Source organism: Capricornis sumatraensis, chromosome X, assembly GCF_032405125.1.
Source record: "Capricornis sumatraensis isolate serow.1 chromosome X, serow.2, whole genome shotgun sequence".
Classification (NCBI taxonomy): Eukaryota; Metazoa; Chordata; class Mammalia; order Artiodactyla; family Bovidae; genus Capricornis; species Capricornis sumatraensis.
In genome coordinates this window covers 41,632,782-41,649,225 of record NC_091092.1, presented here as the reverse complement: position 1 = coordinate 41,649,225, position 16,444 = coordinate 41,632,782, and the positions used below count along the sequence as shown (strand labels likewise).

Genomic DNA, 16,444 nt, shown 5'->3' with positions numbered 1-16,444 from the left:
CTAAAAGATTCTTTATCCCAGTTGGTATATCCTCCAACCCTATTTTGTTTTTATTAGGGGTTTCCCCTGTCGAAGTAATCTATGTGGGTGGGAGGAGGGTGGAGGAAGAGAAGAGGGGAAAAGAGGAGGAGGAGAGAGAGATCTCCATTTTGGGCTCTGAGCACTCTTCATTTTCCCTGGAATACTGTTTTACAAGTTGCTCTAGTAGCATCAATTGGTCTGACCTAGTTCCTTTAAAATTGAACTCTCTTGAAGTTCTGGCATTGGTTTCAAGTCAAAGGGGAGGGCATGAAGCCCAAACCTCAGTGAGCCCCTTGAGATACAAAGATGAGTCAGTTAAGGGTCTTTGCATCAAGGAACTTAAATCTAGCAAAGATAAGGCGTGCAAATATAACCATGATGCAAGCTACACAGTGTGAGAAGAGTCTGTGTAAAGGATGTGAAGTGCTGTGGGAATTCAAAGGGTAGACAGCTTGTGCAGGATGGAGGACATCTCTGCTTCCACGAACACTTTTTCCTGTGAGAATCCAATCCAAAGATAACTCAGAGTCAGTGATACCTCAGTAAAGCTGGAAAAAGTATTTAAAAGGACAACAAAACAAAAAGTAGCCAAAGATAACTAGGGATCATCTTGTGGCAGGGCTCATATCACTCCTCCTCATCTGGCCCCAGCCACTTTTCACCAGCTTACTTTTGCCTCTAGCCTTACCAGTTTCCTTGGCAATGCCTCAATATGCCACCCCTTTCATACCCCTGTGCACTTGCTCTGTTTTAAGAAGGAGAAGGATGCAGATATATATGTTAACAATATCTCTATAGGGCTTAGATGGAAGAGCGTGTAGAGGCGGGAAGGCCAGTTTGGAGGCTGTAACAATTTTCCAAGTGAAAAGAGGTGAGGGTGATAAGGCAGAGATGGAAAGAAGGGGAATGATGAGGGATATTTAAAAAAGCAGAATCAGTAGGAGCGGGCGTCCCTTGTAGCTCAGTTGGGAAAGAACCTGCCTGCAATGCAGGAGACCTGGGTTCGATTCCTAGGTCGGGAAGATCCCCTGGAGAAGGAAACGGCAACCCACTCCAGTATTCTTGCCTGGAAAGTCCCATGGACAGAGGAGCCTGGTGGGCTATAGTCCGTGGGGTTGCAAGAGTTGGACACGACTTAGCTATAGCCAGTGACAGTTGACTATAGGGGAGAAAGGTGAATGAGATGTCCTGAGTGATCTAGAGGTTTCCTGTTAGTTTGGGAGTCCATTTCCTGGACCAGTCTGTGAACTCCAGGGCAGAGACTATGCCCTGTTCATTATTGTATTCCTTGAGTTGGGCAGAGACTCTAGCTCAGAGTAGGCATTCAGTAAATGTTGGATGAATGAATTGTTCACCACTTTGGCAGGCTGCATGTAATCAGTGAATTTGTATTCCCAGAGCACATGTTGATGGCTGGTTGGCAATATGGTCCAGAAAGAACCTCTTTGTGGGAGAGTGTAGCGATCAAGGGATTCAGCCTTTACTGGGCATGAAATGATACACAATTAATTGACAGTTGGCAGTAGAGATAAAGGTAATTCGTTCTTTAATTCTCAGGCTTAGAGAATGGCTTATCTCCAGGGTTGCTTTAAACTCCCAGTACTCCAGTGTGGTAGCGACATTTTTGGCCTGCCTTTTACAGAGGCAGAATCTGTGGCGGCCCCAGGCATGATCTTTGATTTAAAGTCTGTGCTCGTGATACCCAGGTGTGCCCTCTGTAAGGTCATGTTCTTTCAGGCTAAATAATAGAAGAGTAACCTTCATCTGGGTTCCCTAAGACAATTTCTTCTACCAGCAATTCTCACTTCCCCATTGGTTTCAGATGCAGCCATTTCTTTCATCTGTATTCCTATCTTGATTAGTAAGAAATTAATGAGCGTGTAAGATTTGATTTAGATAATGATTAATTATGGGAAAAGGCACCGTTCTAACAGCAAGTCACTATTATATGCTAAGGAAATTAGTTAATATTTTTGGATGGCAAATTGACTTGTCCTCTGTTTTAAAAAAAACCTTTTAAAAAATGGTTGATATGGGTTTTTTTTTGGTTCATTAGTAGAGCAATCTGCACTTAATCCTTTGGATAATTCTAATAGGCATCTATTATTTTCCCAATAAGTCATGAAGTAACCAGTTTTGGATATCATTCATTTCTTTGCTTAATATTACTTTAATGGTAATATTGCATTATTATTTTTAGCACAACATACCTTTGTTAGCTAAAAAAATCTGCTGTTCATAAAGCAGACCTTGGCAATAAAATATGTCAAATCATCACACACACACACACATACACACACACACATATATATGGAAAAGATTTCAATTTTCATTGTTACTGAGCCCTGACGATTTATTCTCTTCTGTTGATGTTTGAATATGTTCTATCTGCTTTTAGAAAAGTATGAGGATAAAGGTCCACATTAATATTTCTTCTGTTCTTTAGTGTGTTTTCAAATGTGATTTTTGACAATTTATGGTCATTAGCTAAAATTGCAGTGTAGTAAAATAACCAACATGTAGAACATAATAAAGGTAATTAGAGCATCAGAGGGCTGGAAGTGACCTTGAGGGGTTATTTCGCCCATTTCCCAATTTCAAGCTTTAAGACTAATCTTCCTAGACAGCACCCTTCATCATATTATGCCTCTGCTTGAGACTCAACCGGGGTTCTTTATTGTCTGTACAGTCAAGCTCATAGTCTTTTAACTCCATTCCAGGCCTTTCAGACTCTGGCCCCTCTTGTCTGGTAAGCTAGCGACACCCCAGATTCTAGCTTTTCTCCAGACAGGTTAGTCTTACCCCGCTATTCCACCGGTGCCAAACACATTTTGCCCATTGGCCTCATCTTTGACTGTTTAGCTTTAAGCCCCACCTCCTCTTGGAAGTCTTGTCTGACCTCTAGAGCCTCTGGTGAGCATTTACTTATATAGCAAATGTTGTCTATATTTCATATTTTAAAAAATCAACTGTATTGAAATATAATTTACAAATAACAAAGTACATTTTGAGTGAAGAATTTACTGAGTTTTGACAAATTTATATACCCATGTAACTACCACCCCGATTAAAATATAGACTATTTCCATTCCCTCAGAAAATATACTGCATATTTTTTCACCTAACCATATATCAGCTTTAACTGTTCTCTAGCTATTTTTGTGTGTGAAAGTCTGGTCTCTTAGCATGAATTTATTTTTTGTTTATTTTAATTTTACTTAACATATATTGAATATTTACCTTGTACCAAGTAGGCTAAGAGCTTCATATACATAGTGTTACTCAGTCCTTATAACAACTTGGCAGGGTAAGTGCTGTTGATAATAAGAATTGAAAAACCATGTATAGGTTAAATAATCCATCTTTGCTTGCAAGCTGGTAAGTGGTGGGGCTTAGGACTAAATTGTAAACTGCTTGCCCAGAGGGGCCATAAGTGTTTTGCTCCTTCCTGCCTACTAGTGTCTTACAATGATGTAAGGCCGTTAAAACTTACTGACTTAGAATAAAATCCAATAGAACAGATGTATTTAGACAGCCTCATACACAGTGTTCACTGTCCCCTTCCAATTAGAGACCAGGCTCAGGCCTGGAATGGGGTCTCCAAGTGAATGTGGTGCTGACGTCCTGGTACTGGCAGAAGTGGCTAAGGGAATCCAGAACAGTCTAAAATGTCAAGTCTTTGATTGGAGCCAAAGAAAGACCAAGAACTAGGCCCGAAGGAAAGAGTCTGTGTTATGGGCCAAGAAGGTAAGGCTGGGGAACTTCACTGCTGGTCGAGTAGTTAAAGACTCCATGCTCCCAATGCAGGGGGCCCGGGTTCAGTCCTTAGTCAGGGAACTAGATTCCACATGCCACAATGAAGAGTTTGTATGCTGCAGCTAGAGATCCTGAATGTAACTAAGACCCAGCACAGCCAGATAAAGAAATAAAAGAGTGCAAGGCCATAGGTAGCCAAACCTAAGAGATCCCTTTACACAAGAGTACACAGGAGGGAGCCTGCTGTGGACCTCTGGTGATTTAGCCTCTGGAAGGGGAAACAACTGGTAAAGGTGCCCAGCTTGGATACACATGAGAATAATCCTCCAGAGAAGAGCTTCCATAACTCAAATATCTCTTCTCAGTTGGAAGACCCAGAGCTGGACCCAATGTGCAAGCAAGACATTGTCTCAAAATCACTAGAAATAAGTTACTTCATAGTTCCTTCAAGTGAAGCATCTATTTGTGAATCTTCAAGGTGTTTGGAAATTGATTTTTATGGTATTTTATAATATTTTTCAAAGATCAAAGTTAAGCATACAGATGTAACATTTTCAGGGTTGTCTATCTCCACTTCTCCTTTTTCGATCAGACAGAAAGTTCTTTACTAGCACTCTCAGTCTGCAGCCCTCATTAATCACCAGTACATGCACAGGGCTGGCTGAGATCGACAGAGCATCCCAAAGGAGATGGGAGTCATTCTCTGCTCTTCAGGAACTCAAAATCTAGGAGAGGAGATTATAGTATGAAGGTACTTTTTAATCCTCCAAAATAAATGGGAACTAGCAGCCCCATAATGACTTTAATTTTTTTTTTTTTAAGCATCTGGGAATGCAAGTTATTAAGCCCTAAAGAGTTGAACCTTTGTGACTCATTTGAATAGTCAATTGCTAAGTCTTCTCCTTATCTCCATCCCAGGCTATACTGCTTGTCTCTAGTCCCATTTCCCAGCTGAATTCCATTTTTACAAAAAAATGCGCACCTCTTTGACGAGTGTGGCCTGTGATTACTTTTCTTTCCCACCTAATAAAGGAGCACTTTCCCCTTAACCTTCTTTTGTTCCTGACATACTTAAAGAATGCTTTGCTACTTACTATGTCTTTTGTAGGTTGCATCTTATTTTGAATTGGCCTTTCTGCTTTTATTCACACAAGTGTGTACCAGTTCTCAGTGTGCCTCCTTAGTCATCTGCCCTGGGCTTTACTTTTTATTCATCCCACTTGGCATTTGGTTTTCAGAGTAATTCTTTGTTTTGTTGATGAGGATTCCTCTTTAAACTCTTTCTGTATTTCTTTCTGTTTTGTGCATTCTTTCTGTCTTGTTTCTTTCCTGTGCTTGTTCATGCATTAAAATGGTTATATTTCATTGTTGTCATTTAATTTAGGTATGTCTAGCTCTCCTGGCCCACTGTTCCTTCTGCTATCATGTGCTGAGGCTTATTTTAACCTGGCCTGTGCGTTATATGAAATTTACTTAAAAGAAAATGTTTTTCCCTTTGGCATTTATTTCTCTCCTTCGTGGTTTGGAAATCCTGAATTCTTTTCAGTTTAGAGATGTTTTATTTCCTCAAATCTATAGCTCACTCTTAGCCCCCAGATCAATTGTACTGGTTTATTGATTAACCAGGCAGTGATAAGTTGGAGGGAGGATAAATATTGCCATATATACATTTTTTACATTTGGATATAATAAGTACCTTTCTTCATGACATCTGACATATTTTCCCATAACTTCTCATTTAAGATTTTAGTTCTTTAAAGATTTTGGCTAAACAAATTCTTGAGGTAGTGGGAGTCTGTACAATGATGAGACTTGATCAACTCAGGGAACAGTTACCCCTATGCTGCTCTAAGTTACTTTGTGAATTATCATATTAAGGCAAACCAAACTGGGGTCATGGTAACTTAAAGAGCCATTCCTGGGCTTCTGTTGGTACATTGAATGGCAGTTTGTTACCTTATAGTAAGGCGCTCAGGGCACTTTACAAAGAAAAATTATGAGCCCTATTATTTTATGACTCCCACTGGTTAGAGCTGGTGGGAGAAAAGCAGTACTAACAGCCACCCTTCCAAATAAACTCCACCATTCTTGAAAACTGGAAATCTTCACCAGTGATGAAACACCAGTTTAGAAACACAAAGAGTTTATCTATAACGTTTAATTTTAAGAGTGTGTGCAAATAAAGGTATTTTGAACACACATTACTTAGGTATCAACTTACTAAGAAAATAAATTAAACCTTGCTAAATGGACAGGAACTTGGTATACGGAAATTGCCTGCTATGTAGGATTTTTCATATCTACACATCAGTCTCAACCACCCTTGTTTAACTCTAGATTAACCACATGTCCCCAAGGGGACTCTTTCCTTTCTTGGTCCAGTAAACTGCATCAGTTTCTGCTTTTAGAAAAGCATTACATTTTGTAACTTCATATAGAAAGAACACCATGAGCTAGAGAGCTCTGTTTTTTTTTTTCTTTTTTCCTGAAGATAATAATAAAGCCTTTGAGCTTAGGCCCTATTTAAAATTGGTTTAAGGCTTGTATATGAGATTGACATTTATAGGAGATAAATCTGAACTCTGCGTCTCCAGACCCCAAATTGTATTTTGACACATTAAATATCACCTTTCCATCCAGTACTATAAATCGCAGTGCTGGATTAGGTTCGGTGATACATGTTATCTGTGCTCTCCTTCACTACTTTTGTCCGCAGCTCCCTTGAGGAGGGGAAAGTGGGGAGGTTGGAGTCAATACTGTGAACTCCAACAGTGATGTCATGTGAGGTTGAACTTGATTAATTTCATTCCTAAATTAACAAAACTTGGGCACATACATTAAGGCCATGATTAACTGGAATTCATAGGGAAATGAGACATTGTAATAATCAATTTTCTGATAATTTATGGCTAATTAATCCCCTCCACCGAAAACACCACCTCAGGTGGGGAGAAGCTGTCTAAAATGTCTGCATATGAGGACTTCCTTGGTGGTCCAGTGGCTAAGACTCTGCACTCCCAATGCAGGGGGCCCAGGTTGAATCCCTCGTCAGAGAACTAGATCCCGCATGCTGCAATGAAGATGGAAGATCCTGCGTGCAGCAATTAAGACCCAGCGTAGCTAAATAAAAAATAAATATTAAAAAAGTCTGAATATGCTTTCTAGCCTCACTTCAGTAAGATTTGATGTTTATTATGAAACTTTACTTTGCCAGGGCTTCCCAGGTGGCACAATGGTAAAGAACTGGCCTGCCAATGCAGGAGATGCCAGAGACATGGGTTCGATCCCTGGGTTGGGGAGATCCCCTGGAGAAGGGAATGGCAACCCACTCCAGTATTCTTGCCTGGAGAATCCCATGGACAGAGGAGCCTGGTGGGCTACAACCCATGGGTTTGCAAAGAGTTGAACATGACTGAACACACATGTACTTAGGTTACTTTGCCAACCACTTCATAGAACTTTGGGGGTGTCCCCACTCTGGGGGATATCCCATATACATGTTTTGTCAACCTAGCTAATGATGTTGCTTTATTGCACTCATTTATATGCACTAGGTATTCCTCTCTTAACCCCTTTAGACAGTCCACATTTCTCTTGTTGAAAGCTGTACCTATGTAGCACAGTGCTTGGCACATAGAAGAGGTGTTAGCCTGGGTCCTCTGAGAAGCAGATGTCAACTAGATGTGCAAGAAATTTATTGGGGGAAACACTGGGGAAGGAAATGATCAGGGAATTGAAGGATGCTGGAGAAGCCATTTGACTGTGGTGTAGATCTGACCCCTGTAGAGGAGAGAGGGAAGGAAGGAGGATTGAGTAGAAAGAATGTAAACTGCAGGGCAGTTTTAAGGAAGTTTTGTCAAGGTCGCTGGGGAGTCCTCAAGCCAAAATGCCTGTCAGCACCTTTGCCATGCTCAGACATTGGCTGGGAGCAGCCCCTAAGGATTGTGGCATAGGTATAACATGGCAGTGAATGCAGAGTGCAGCAGCTGGGGTCGTTAGTCAGTTATACACCCTGCAGCAGGAGGTCTGAGATGCCCATGTTATGGCCACTACAGAAGGAGCTCAACAAATGCTTATTGAAGGGAAAGTTTGAGTAAAACAGGAATTACAGAAGAAGGGGATTAGACTTAAATATTCATTGAGCCCTAATATTTGCTAGTACTGGTAGAGGATATTCAATCATGGGACTCCCTCCTGTTTCTCGCTTCTCCTCAAACATCACCTTGTGAAAGAAACCATCCCTGATTACCCTATATAAATAGAGTCATCCCTGCAGCCACTACATTCCCTATGTCCCTTAGTTTGTTTCTTAAACATTAAAAAAGTCAGCAGCTTTATTGAAGTTTAATTGACATACCACAAATATTTTCAGGGTACCCTTTGACAATTTGACATAAGCCTACAGCCATGAAACAGTCATCACAATCAAAATAACGAACAAACCAATCACTCTCCCAAATTTCCTCACTCTCACCCTCTCCTTGCCCTCCGTCTCTCCCAACAACCACTGAACTGCTTTCTGTCACTATGAATGTTCACTTTCTAGATGGAACCATACAGTTCAGTTCAGTCGCTCAGTCATGTCCAACTCTTTGCGACCCCATGAATCACAGCACGCCAGGCCTCCCTGTCCATCACAAACTCCCGGAGTTTACCCAAACTCATGTCCATTGAGTCGGTGATGCCATCCAGCCATCTCATCCTCTGTCATCCCCTTCTCCTGCCCCCAATCCCTCCCAGCATCAGTCTTTTCCAATGAGTCAACTTTTTGCATGAGGTGGCCAAAATATTGGAGTTTCACATTTAGCATCAGTCCTTCCAATGAACACCTAGGACTGATCTCCTTTAGGATGGACTGGATGGATCTTCTTGCGGTCCAAGGGACTCTCAAGAGTCTTCTCCAAACACTGCAGTTCAAAAGCATCAATTCTTCGGCCCTCAGCTTTCTTCACAGTTCAACTCTCACATCCATACATGACCATTGGAAAAACCATAGCCTTAACTAGACGGACCTTCGTTGGCAAAGTAATGTCTGCTTTTGAATATGCTATCTAGGTTGGTCATAACTTTCCTTCCAAGGAGTAAGTGTCTTTTAATTTCAGGGCTGCTATCACCATACAGTAGGTAATATTAAAATCAGGTTTCTTTCACCTAACATATTGTTTTAGGGGTTCATCCGTGTGGTGACATGTATCAATAGTTTATTTCTTTTTATGACTGAGTAGTATTCCATTGTATGTATATACCACAGTTTGTTTTCCCTTTACTTAGTTTTTTTTTTTTTTAATCTGTAGCGTTTATCACTACTTGACCTTACATATGCAGTTTGTTGTCTCCCAGAATATAAGCTCCACAGGGGCAGGGTTGTTACAGGACTGCTGTATATCCACAGTGCTTGGCACATAGTGGATACCCAATAAAACATTTGTTGAACGACTCTTACTTCCATGGCTTCAATTTTCTTTCACATACTGATGACTTCCAGGGATACAGGAATGTGTTGAGTCACCAGTGAAGAGCAGAAAGCAGCAAAAGCGGTTTTTATCATTGAGAAACTTGGTAGATGGTAATTGTTAACTGAGATACAGAATACAGGAGACTTTGTGTTTGTGCTTCTAGGATATATTGAATTCAGTTTGGGGTATGCTGAATTTGAGATTCCCATAGAGTAGCTTGAAAATGTGGGATTTAGGAGCTGAGAAGAGAGGTAAAGTCAGGATTAGAGAGTTAAGCAGTCATAGGAGTTATATCAGATCATCAGGGTTGAGAGAGATGGAGAATAAGAAAGGGAGTCAACAACATTTATGTGTTAGGCAGAAGAATAGGAAGCAAGAAAAGACAGATAAGAATAGCCATAGCAGTAGCGGGGTGTATGTGGGTGTATGGGGATGTGTGGGCTCAGAGTAGGTTCACTAAAGCAAGGGATGGGGAGAATTTTAAATAGGGATTGGTTTGCTGTGAGGACTGCAAAGTGTCACATTGAATAAGGACTGAGAAGGAAAGGTTCTGATTCCCTAATTTTGGAATAATCGAGAAGATGATTCATTTGGAAAATCTTTATCAAGATACAAAAATAAAAAAGCATTCTGCATCCTTTGGGAGGTGGTGAAGAGGTGGCTCAGAAATTCAGAGGAACAAGAGTTTGGCATTTGTGATAGAGCTAGAATTGTTGGGGTTGTAAGGCATTTTGGTGATTGTCTGTACGCTAATGTTAGCAGCATGGGATTGGCCAGACATACATTTCACCTGGAAATCATAACTGGAAGTTTGAAAATTGCTTCCTGGTTGTGTTCTCATTCATAAATTATAGTCATGAAAAAGAAATTGTAGGAGTGAAGACTGATCTTTTAACAGGCAAATTAAATATTGGTGTTCAATGATGTATACTTTGTGCTATAAATTAGTTTATGCAGAATTTATGAGTCAAACCTAGGCAATAAGTTCTCATGGTTATTCAAAAAGATTCAGTCATAAGGATAACTGGGAGAAATCAGGGATTATTTAAACTGTAATTTTAAATAATCAAGATTTTACCGTATTTTAAAAGAAATGCATTGTTTTGCTGTATTTGCCTTGTGTGTGTGACATTCTGCTTACTGAAACATGAAAAACTTATTTGTTTCAGGATCAGATTTGCAAGTGTGTCTCCCCAAGGGTCCAACATGCTGCTCAAGAAAGATGGAAGAGAAGTATCAACTAACAGCACGATTGAACATGGAACAACTGCTTCAGTCTGCAAGTATGGAGCTCAAGTTCTTAATTATTCAGAATGCTGCAGTTTTCCAAGGTGAGTTCTGGGCATCGTTTGAGATGTGCTGTGCAATGGCATCATTCTTTGGGCACTGGGCTTTTCACATGCTAAGTATAATTTAGAAATTACCATTCCAGTATTAATGCTTGATATAAAAACCTCCCAGTGAGAGATTCTGGTAAAGGAAAAACATGGTTTTTAGAGAAGCCACATTACAATCTTTGGGAAGGTGGGTATTGTTAAAAATCATTGTCCATGGACATCCTGTTTACCTGTATGGAAAGGATGTAAATATCTGAAGAAAGAGTAAATGGTACTTTTTCTCCACCATCCCATTAAACTTGTTTAAAACACAAAAAAGTTTACTTCTGCACAAGTTAGTTGGATATTTGTGGAACATGCACAAACTCTTTCTGACCACTGGGACTATTTTCATTTAAGAGGGAGAAACTGGCTTAATGGCTCCACATTTTCTCATCTGTGTGAGTGGCTATCTTTCCTCTCTTTCTGAGTCTCAGTGCTTACTATGTGTGTGTATAAAGGATAGCTAGGAGCGATAGTGGTGATAGCAAATATGTGTGTAGTGCTACGTGCTAGGTAATCTTGGAGGTGTTTTACATATATTAACTCATTTGATCCTCACAGGAAACCCTTTGAAGTAAGCAGTATTATTAGTTTCCCCATTTTATGGATGGAAACTCAAGGCACAGAGTGGTTAAGTAACTTGCCCAAGGTCACACAACTAATAAATGGGGAAAGTAGGATTTGAACCTAGACAGCCTGACTCGCCAAGCGTTTGCTTTTAGCTGCTTCATTACACCACTTTCTGTGAAGGAAAGTTAATTATGGATATTGGAGGTTTCTTCTATCCTTCCTTAAGCAGATGGAATGAGCTGCCTTCTTGTCCCACAAGGAGAGAATTGGGGTCAGGTGAAAAAAAACCATTTCTGACTACTTGACATTCAAAATCTTTTGATTTATGGTACCTTTATAAGAATTAACCTGTTTGAATTGTAAGGTGGGCTGATTATAGCTTATTTTGTCTATTGTAACGAAATACTTAGAATTAGCTACGAAAATTATTCAAATTAGCTAATAAAACATACATTCACAACAGTTCCTTGGATCAAAGCCTCAGGGGACATTGGGCTGATTATATGAAGTATAATACAGAAGCTTGAAGTATTTGTTAAAGCTATTTATGCAGTCAGACTCGTGAAGAGTTTGTTGAGACTAACAATTTGGCAAAAGAATGAATAATTTAAGCTCATTTTAAAAATACATGTACCATTCATGTACTTCTCAGATTAGTTTTGGAGCTGATCCGTTGGGTGAAAGTGGGGTGATAAGAAGTGTTGTGACACTGACAATCGAGTTGAAGTAAGGCTGAATCTTACTCTGTGGGGTGTCAAGGTGCCTTTCTAGAATGTAGTATTTGTGATTTGTTTCATTCCCGGAGAAACCAAGCTCACAGATGTTATCTTGCTACCTTTTCCTGGCTGGAGCGAGGTGGTGGCGTGATCACACTGGTATTGTAGTGCGGAGTAAGCTGATGCCAGCTGCCCATCTGAGGACCTTGCATGCCAGTATTCATATCTCCATCCAGTTCTGCATTTTGCATGTTTTCTACTTCTGGAACAGCACAAGAGTAGGAGAGAAAGTTTTGACAAGATTTTGGATTAACTTCCAACCACGGCTGCTTTAGAATGGAAGTTGAACATTTGTCATGTGAATAGATGTTGGGGGGGACAATACCTATTTATTAGCTGTCCTCTCTCTCTCTCTCTCTCTCACACACACACACACACACACACACACACACACACACCATTTCTCAAATTGTGGGGACAGGCAGGACAACCCTAGCCAAGGTACCTGGAGACAACTGATGTGTAAACTCATTACTGCTGCCACCTTCTCAAGGCTGGTGCCTTGCCACCATGCGGACTCATTTGGTATATTTCATTCTGTCTTCTTACTCCTTTCCTGCTTATTTTTTCTTTCTTTTATTTTTATTTATTTATGTTTTATTTTTTTATTTTTTATTTTTTCTTAAAAAAAAACAAACCCAAAAGAAAAAAATAAAACATGGTCCTAGACCTCAAGGCAATTATACTATGCTTGTAGAGACATTGCCCCAAATCCTTTTTGTACGATTGTCCCCTTCTTTGGAGACACAAGACTACAATCAGGGACTGCTACAAGATGATGTATTATTAATTACTGAGAAAAAGAGTATCTTCCTTTTTTTTCTTATAACTACTTAGTATTCCAATTAATTTAAATTGGGAGCACAGTTGCTTTTTCTCTAAAATACACCCCGTCCCCAAGATTCTGGTAGAACAATTTATTGAGAAAATTGCTCCAATACTTCACTCCTGTGAAATTTGATGTGAGCTGTTTTCACCACATGAAGTTGAAGAAGGCGCATCTTGATCTTGGCCTACATCCACAATGTCTTTAGGATTCCTTCACTAGTCCACATTGGGGGTATTAAGTAGTGAGTGCGTTCTGCAAATATGTGCACAGTTCCACGAGCAATCCTTACTGCCTCGATTTGGAGTTTATGTCTTCTTTTGCAGGAAGCCTTTGCCCTCATAAATGAGCCTGGGGCCCTTTGCTACAGTGGTTGGAATGCTCTACTGCTAATGTTGTTTTGATAATGATTGAAGCATTAAAAAAGTTGTCCTTTATTTTCAATCTTTGCATTGCCTCGTTTCCTAAATTTAATTTACTTTGATGTGCTAAGTAAAATGGGGCAGCACAATCGTTTTTTGTTTCTGCTTAATTAATTCTTTTTGAAAAACCCCTTCACTTAAAGTAGATTTCCTTTTCTTTTTTTCTTCTCCACTACCTAATAATGAGGAGGATGATGATGATAATGATAATAATAGTAGCGATAGTAACAGTTTAAGTGTCTACTATATGATGCTTACTTTTACATAATTATCTCTCATTCAATTTTCCCAGCAGCCCTATGAAGTTCATACTGTAATTGTCTCCATTTTACAGATGAGGAAACTCAATGATGCCCAGCTTTTTCCAAGCCATCATGTGACATGGTTTTCCTTGTTCTTAGTGTGCTTGAGGTAAAACAAAATTAAGAGGTTGTAGGATTTGTGGTCCTTGAGAAGAAAAATGGGATAGAATTCTGAATTTTTCATCATTTCTCCACCACCTATCTATCTTCAAGCCTTGAGTTCTGCTTTCTTTGTAGCATTTTAAACTTGTACGGGAAGATCCCCTGGAGGAGGGCATGGCGACCCACTCTAGTAGTCTTGCATGGAGAATCCCATGGACTGAGGAACCTGGCAGGATGCAGTCCATGGGGTCATAAAGAGTTGGACACAGCTGAAGTGACTTAGCACACACACAGCATCAGGAAATATTTGGGGTGTGTCCAGGTTTTTCCTGTATGTTAGAGGATTCCAGTCTTCCCCAAGTTTCCACTGACTTGGAGTGAGAATACTCTTCAGAATGTAGCAACACTTTGCTTTTCTGGAAGTTGCCTCTCTCACAACTGGAAGTCTCTCTATCAGAGAGGAGAAATGGTGGGTAAGCAGAAAACATCTCTGTGCACCTAAAATGAAGCTCCTGGTTATGTAGTTGACTCATCTGAGAGCTCCTGGGTCCTTGTTCAGAGCCTACTACTCTTCTGCATTCATGCACAGTCTTTACAAACTTGATTTTCTAGTTTTCTAGTCACTAGTAGATAAACAGTTAACTAGAAGCGTTTTTTTGAAAGACTACCAGAGGAAAGTACATATGAGGAGCAAGAAGTTAACGAGTGACAGTAAGAGTAGAGGACATAAAAGTGACTCAAGCACTCATTGAATGTGGCAGCTGGGAGCATCTTATAGAGGGTTATATTGCTACGTGCCTCATAGCCCCTAGGTTATAGTAGATCCAACAACTATTGTCCCTAGTGATGGCTATGAATTGATAAGGAAAGATCAAGTTATGTTCATTTTTTTCCCCTGAATATTTCCATTTTGAATGGCTAAAAATATTTTTGGTGCTGAAAGGCAAAGGAGGACACGCTGGACTTGGAGTCAGAACAATCTAAATTCTGGTTCTATGTTTATGGGCTTTATGACTTTGAGTGGTTACTTAGACTCTAATAGCCTCAAGTTTCTTATCTGCAAAATGGAGACAATAATTACAGTCCTGCTTCCATCAGGAGTAGAAGTAATATATGCGAAAATGTCTTGAAAACTGTAAAACACTATATACATGCAATATTATCTAGACAGTTCATTTTTGTGGCTGCTTCACCCCACATGGGCCAGATAAATGATGCATTACCATTGCAGACAGTAACCTAGATAAAGCTGGAGTTCCTGATGTAATTTAGCAACTTTTGCCAAGTGTAGGTGATGCTGAAGCAACTCCAGTGCACAGGTGAAACAGCACTTAGGCAAAGGGCCCTTTGAAAGAGAGGTTTATTTTATGCATTCATAGATATGAAGCTGTGTTGTTTGAAATGCCAATACTTCCTTGAGCAATCCTTTTTTAAGCTTCTGAAATCTTCTCAGAAGGCCCCTACCTGGTGTATTTTACACACAAATGAGAGGCTAGATCACAAAGGCATTGTTGTGTTCAGGTCATGTTTTCATTGCATTTTCTGGTCCATTCTACCAGGGCAGAGAGGAAGAAAAGCGCTGTCTTCATCCAGTGTTGGAAGGCTTTCTCCTACCTGCTCTCCATGGAAGAGATGAATGGCGCGGGGGCAGTGCTTTGCGCTTCTTTTCTTTCTCTGCTCCCTTATTTTCCATTTCCATCTGCTCTTTTTTTTTTTTTCCTGTCAGATTCCTGTCTCTCCCACTCCCCCCTAAATAAAATTGTCCTTGGTTAGAACACCCTTTTCCATCAGCTCAGAGCAATTTCTCCAGTTATTCTGCTTGAAATAACTGTTTAGGGACATTATTCAAGCAAAGCTTTTTTCCTTCACAGTTAATATGTGACTAAATAATTGCTTGAATGTTGATAAACATGTTTTTGAGATTCAATCATTTGTTAATTTAGTTTTTATAATCTGGTGGGGGTTTTAAGTGAGTACTGAGCAATTTTTCTCCATTTCACACATTTTTTCCTGCTGCCTAGTCTGACAGTTCTCCTCCCCATGCTGAGCTGCAGTGAGTCCTCAGCACAAACTGCGGGCCATTTTGTCACAACCCTTTCTTTTTCAAAAACAACATACAGGAGAGAATAATTACACTGATGTCTAATCAGGACATAATTCATTTGCCAGGACCAAATGTAATAACATTAAACTGAATCGGAGAATTTTAGGAACGCAGACCATGACCATGAGTGAGGTTATATATCCTCAAAAATGTAAATTATTAATCAAACCACTCATCTGTACAGCAAAGCTCTAGTAATCCCATTATAAAAGGGTGAATTTCTCATCAGAGGCCAGAAGATGCTGGCTTTAATTAGTGAACTTTTATGGTGTTGACTCAAAGAGATATTTTGGTTATAAAGTTTAAAAAAAAATGTGATTAATTATTAGTACTATTGGAAAAACAATTGGAAACTGGGCGTTTAAAGTTATTTTGGTTTTAAACTAAGAATTTTTTGGATTTAATTCAGTTTCAAAATTCCGTGGCTGTAGCAGAGCCAGAGACAGTTCTGGGGGGCGGGGGGGTGTGGGTAGAGTTGTAAACCTTTCCTGTGTCCTCTATTGATTTAGAAGTCAGTCATTAGACTGAAAACCGTTTAATAAAAGGAGCTTAGAAATATGAATCAGTGGGCAGGTGGGGACTGTTCTTGGGCCAATAGTGGGGTGAGGAGATTATGCAAGATTAACCTTTTACCCCAGCCTGTGCCCCTTGGTTCTGAATTCCCCCCTGGAGCTGCCTTCATCACTGCCCACCTTCTCACTAGTGGGCCTGACAAAGCAAATTAAAGGAA

At 40.0% G+C, this 16,444-nt stretch overlaps 1 protein-coding gene across 3 annotated transcripts in view; it reads left to right on the top strand.

Annotated features, from left to right (window-relative positions):
- GPC3 (glypican 3) overlaps positions 1-16,444 on the top strand; it is a 458,636-nt gene that overhangs the window by 21,478 nt on the left and 420,714 nt on the right. The window contains exon 2 of one of the 3 annotated variants that reach the window (XM_068962138.1): positions 10,403-10,516. The exons of 1 other annotated variant lie outside the window; for it this stretch is intronic. In XM_068962138.1, coding sequence (XP_068818239.1) covers positions 10,403-10,516 — 114 coding nt within the window. Of the gene's footprint in view, positions 1-10,402; positions 10,565-16,444 lie in introns of all 3 variants that reach the window. One more of the 3 variants, XM_068962137.1, reaches the window with a different exon arrangement.